This window comes from Parasteatoda tepidariorum, chromosome 6, assembly GCF_043381705.1.
Source record: "Parasteatoda tepidariorum isolate YZ-2023 chromosome 6, CAS_Ptep_4.0, whole genome shotgun sequence".
Taxonomy (NCBI): domain Eukaryota; kingdom Metazoa; phylum Arthropoda; class Arachnida; order Araneae; family Theridiidae; genus Parasteatoda; species Parasteatoda tepidariorum.
In genome coordinates this window covers 79,756,377-79,762,195 of record NC_092209.1, presented here as the reverse complement: position 1 = coordinate 79,762,195, position 5,819 = coordinate 79,756,377, and the positions used below count along the sequence as shown (strand labels likewise).

The 5,819-nt window shown below is 30.3% G+C and overlaps 1 protein-coding gene across 2 annotated transcripts in view; it reads right to left on the bottom strand.

The window, feature by feature from the left end:
• Positions 1-5,819, bottom strand: part of LOC107454225 (transcription factor CP2) — a gene marked incomplete in the record, with an annotated part of 52,827 nt that overhangs the window by 2,521 nt on the left and 44,487 nt on the right. For both annotated transcript variants that reach the window (XM_071182779.1, XM_071182778.1), the window contains 2 exon segments: positions 1,715-1,766; positions 3,017-3,159. In XM_071182779.1, the coding sequence (XP_071038880.1) occupies positions 1,715-1,766; positions 3,017-3,159 (195 nt within the window).

The window sequence follows — 5,819 nt, the reverse complement described above, 5'->3', positions numbered from 1 at the left end:
ATTACTTATATATTTGCTATAAATCACATAACAGTATTTATTAAAAGAAATGAAATATTAATGTATATTCTCAGTAGTTTTAATTTGCTAAACCAAGTAGTTTTTCAAGTAATAATTGTCTCTTATGTGAACTGAGGAAAAATATAATTTCCAGCTTTATTTTTTCAATTGGTAATTTTTATTTTCACTAAATGTTAAGTATCAATGTAGTCGTTTTTATAATAATAGATTAGTACGCAATTGTGTGTCAACACATTATTTATTACCTTAAACTGTCTGGAATTTATTATTAAAGGGCTGCGCTTGCGTAAAATTTACTATCGTGGAAATTCAGCTTTTTTGCCTTTTGGCTAATCTCATCCCTGTTCATAGCTACTGTTATAAATTATGTAGAATGTAGATAGATATATTTCTTTATATTATAAGGTAGTATAATGTAAGTAAATAGGTACTATTAGTGTATATTGATTATTCCATTCATGTAATGCCAAAATGAAAGTCACGACCTGCTTATATGAGATCCAGTATCGTTAACCCCCATTTTCATTTCATAGACCCCCGATTTTTTTTCTCCACTTGACATGGACCCCTAGCAAGTTGTCGTCGACCCCTAGACCACTTTGGGAATCACTGATTTAAATGAAATTTGATTTGTATTTATATCAACCTAACAGTTACAATACAAACAGTTTACAGTTTTGCTCTAGTACCTACAGTATTTATTCAGGCTAGATTTTTGATAATTTTATCATAAATCCATGTGGTAATGTTGATCGTTTCTTTTCCAGCGTTATCCTGAGGTTATAGTTTACTTCAATAGGATTTTTTTCTAAATTCTAAGATGTCGATAGATGAATGAATGATACAACTTTAATATTATTAGCAGCTAACATAAAGCTATACAATGGCCATGTACATAAAACTATTTTACAGCTTAGCTGTTTTGTTAACGGCGTAGTAACGCAACAAAACTCATAGTAGACTCATATTTTATAATTGTCTATGAACAGCTGACCCAATTTCTGGGTTTATGACTACAAATTTTCAACTCTTTAGCCATGTAATTTTGAACCCAATCCAGCAGACAAGGAAACTCCTGGATCATGTATTGGGAGAAATTTGCTTTCGATGAGGACTTTTTGATGGAACTTACCCACATTTGCGTTACAGGGTGAGGAAAACCAAGAGAACCTCCCACAGTTAGCCCAACGGCAAGGGGCTAACCCATGATCTGTCTACCACTGTTACATCAGCACTGTAGTTGGTAGGAGCTGGGTGCGGAATTCGTGCCCAGGTCACCTCATTAGAAGGCAAACACTCTATCCCCTGACACGGCTCATAGTGGACTTATAATACTTTTTGTTTCAAAAGTATAGTGCAATTTTTAATAGTGCAATTTAGACTCCTGATAACAATTGCAAATATGGATAAAAATTAAAGACAATATATTCTCTTCTATTGACAGAAGAAACACTCAACATAAAATTCTTCAAATACAATAAAGAAGTATTCTTCAAATACAATAATGTACACAGAAGTTTAGCATACCTTTAGATGACTTTAGGTTTAAATATATTTGCATACCAAAAAAAAAAGAGATTTTATCCAGACTACAAATCTTTGTCGGGGTTATTAATTCTTTCCCTACATACATAAGATTTTTTTTAAAAAAAATATAAAAGTTAATAATAATTAATTACAAAACTTCATTTACCTTTAAGAATTTCACAAATAAAGATTGCTTCATCTTTCATATTTTGTAATACCTGAAAAAACAAAACAAATAAAACATTAGTTTTAGGGTTATAAAATAATGTAAAACACTTCTGACCATACATTTTCTATAATATAAAAATGACACTTATAAACAAAATACGATACTAATTTTTATATGTTAACCTTATCTTTCATATTAGCAAGCAAATGAGAAAAGAGTTTTCGTGAAAGTTAGCACAACCATATAAGGATGACATGATTTAAAAACTCATTTTGGTTAAAGAAAAGAAAAATTTTGATCACATGGCGAATTTGGTAAAACTAGCAGCCAATTTTGAACTCACACTATTTAGTGGTTTAAAATGCATTCATTAACACTTTAGTGGTGTTTTATTTCTAGGTACATAGGTATAGAACCAAAATAGGTCCAAAAAACAAAAGAGCCGATTTTTTTTTTAAAAATAACAAAAAATAGAAATTTTTACATACTTAGTAAAAATTACACAATATAGAGAAAATGGTACTTGTATGTTAGGGGGGCCCATAAAATTTTTTTGTACCCTTATTGATGCCAAACCTAAATGCGGTAATAGGTACCTAATATATTGATATAGGCACTGCAGTTATAGGTCTCTTAGACAAGTACGAGAAAGAATGTAGCAATTTCCTTTTTGGAACTGCATCCTGTCGGTAGAACATGAAGAAAATTCCTGTTCAGCAAAACAGGATTTAAAAAAAAAAACACTCAGAAGCTATTTGCACTCATGGGCTAGCATAAAACTTTTTCTTCTCATTTTAAGATCCTTACAAATTGATCATATTAAATTTTCATGTCTTCTTTTCATAAATGTAATAGGGCGCCATTTATCCAGACTTTAATAAACAAATTCAATCAAGAATCCTACGATTCCTTGACAGGGGGTTGAAAAATAGCTTATTTTGTTAGGAGAGGACTTTGGACAGATGGATCCGTTTATTTTGCATAGGTGAAAGTTATGCAGGAGGTGTTTTCAAAGCAGAAAGGAGACATGCTATGGTTAAATTAACAATCTTTTAACATTCGATTGTTAAATGATTGAAGAAAAACAGAAACAAAATTGTACTTAAAAATAGCACTGGAGCATCAATTGTAACTTTCTATTCCAGGTTTTCCCTGATCCGTGGGAACCCTGGCTAAAAAGCCGGTACAAAAAACACCAAATCCTGTACGACTATGTGATGAAATGTAGAAGAGGTGAATAGCAATTATGAGGAACATTAGCCTATAATCACTGCATGTTAGTATAATGAAAATATTTACTTTGTTGGTGATGATTAAGAGTATCCCATCAGGTCCGGAGGCATAGAGGTTGGCAATGCTGTTGGGAGGAAGATTTAACATTTTGCACAGTTCCTCCTTCAGTTCATTTAACTTGAGGGAATGTAAGTAAATGGCACTGAATGCTGAAACATTCAAAAGACATGAAAACAAAACTATTGCTGTACACATCCGATTTTTATATTTATCAAAGTGAGAATAAATACTGTTAGAACATTTTATCAATTTTAATAATGACAATAGCACTGTAATCAGTCACATGATCATTTGTGTTGTTGCATTTTCAGGGTTGCCTGAAAATGAAACCAAAAAAAAAAAAAAAATTCCATGTGTTATACCTGTACATGTTATACACAATATATATTATGAGAAACACAGTTACTGTGCTCTTACGTCAGCTATGGTGATGTAACTATACTAATTTAAATTGCTGGAAAAACTTAGAGAAAAAAGGAACAGCGGAACATACTTCGATAATGCTAAAGTAAATTAAATAGTTTAGTATAGCTGAAACATCATCCTTAAATGTCCCATAGATTACTCTTTGAGTGGTCACCATTATTAAAAGACGAAAAGAAGAAATGAAATTCCCTATATTTTTCCAGTTTGTAAAGAAAAAACATAACTCCCCGAATTTTTCCTGTTATTTCAGGTGATTTTTAAAATCACTGTATTTTCCAGGTTTTCCCTGTGGAGTGGCGACCCTGTCTTTACATCAAGCTCTTACTGTAGTACAAAAATTCAACGAGTATCCAAAATAATATACTATATCTGTTTGCATTGGTGTGTACAGAGTTGTGTAGATGTCTAAGGCTAATTTCTCTGTTAATTGCCCCAAAGAAATCCCTCGACTAAATGATTAATTGCACCTAACATTGTAATTTCAGGGATGAGATAGGCCAAAAGGCGAAAAAGCTGAATTTCCACGCGAGTAAATTTTACGCACCAGCTATCGCTTAATAATAAATTCCAGACAATTTAAAATAATAAATAAGTGTTGACATAAAATTGTGTACTAATTTATTAATATATGAATGATTACATCGATACTTAACATTACCAATTGAAAAAATAAAGCTAGAAATTATATTTTTCTTCAGTTCACATAAAGGAGACAATTATTACTTGAGAAACTGCCTGGTTTAGCAAATTAAAACTACCTGAGAACATACATTAACATTCCCTTTCTTTTAATAAATACTGTTACATGATTTATCGCGAATATATCAGTAACATGAATTTTTAAAATATTTAGAAGAAAAAAAAAACTTTAACACAATTGGAATCATTACATTCATATTATAATCTAATCTAGCTTTATCCCTGGGAAACATCAATAACTGTGAAGTAGAAACATATAGTAACTCCTTAATATACAAAAACACTATACATTGCATTGATAAAAATTTAAATTCATGTTTAAAATTAATTCATATTTCATGCATGCAAAAGTAGTTACTTTGTAAAAATTCCAACAAAATATTCTTAAATGTGAATAAAAGTTTTTTGAATTTTAAAGATCTAAAACTTGTGTTTTGACACATGTGTGGCTGAATACTAGAAAAATTAATGTAGAGTTAATAAGAACATATTTTATTGTTAAGCGTAATGAAGAACGAAACATGTAAATCATACAGGAAGAAAACAAGCAGCTGTTGCTACAATGAGGGCTGGAACTAAAATACATTAATAATTAATATTGAAGAGTATGTACTTAGAAGCATGGCCAAATTTAGAAAAACGCAAAGAGCATCTCACTTAAGTTAAAGGATGAGCATTGAATTCTGTGTTTTTCCTCTCAATTTGTTGCATTTTTATGTACACAATGACAGAGACATTAAGATAAACCAGCATATGAAGCTATACTTTTTCTTTGAGAAAATTGGATACGTAGTTCAGTCATCCCTGCTTAATTGCATATCCGATAATCGAATAACTCACTTAAATGAATAAAATTTAGCGGAACCAAATCATTATATATGAAACTAATGTTACATTTTCCTCGTTTAAATGAATACTTGTTGTTTCTAGTCCCCGCTTAATTGCATAAAGAAGAGGTACAGAAAAGAAGAAATTTTTATTTTTAAGAAATATTTTACCAGTTAGAATGAAATGTCCATTTTCAGGGGTGATTGTGAGCCCAAATCAAAATTCTGGAAAATTTCTTGAGTAAGAAAAAAAAAATTTTAAATCGAAAAAATTAGAAAAAAAAATTTAAACAAGGTTTTTTTATTTTTCTCAATACTTCTTAGTTTACTTAAAATATATCTTAAATAAATGATCAATAAAATGAAATACAAAAATGACTGAAAAATAATACGTAGTAACAAAAATGTGTTAACTTTTATTTCTTATTACTCTTCGTCTTACGTGCAAATTTTTTTTTAATAATTTCTAGCTGATGAGCAATCCTCAGCATCAAAAAGGGAAACACTTCCTGACTCTCCGATAATTTTTCCTGAATTTATGTTATTCCGCTTTTTTTAAACCTGTCTATCCAGCCATTCAAACACATAAAAGTAGTCTCACAAAATCACTTAGCGAATTCATCGGCTTTAACTTGAAGCCTTTGTCCAGATACTAGAAGATGGCGGCTTCATTGAATGCTGAACGAATTCAATAATGAAGCAAACAAAAAAAATGCTTATCGCTACATTTCATGCTGTAAATAGTTTTAAAAATCGGTATATGTATTTATTTTGAAGTAGAAATTTCAAAATATGAAGAAAATAAATCAGTCGAAGACAGAAAAAAGTTTATAATATCCAACTATCTCTCTTTTTTT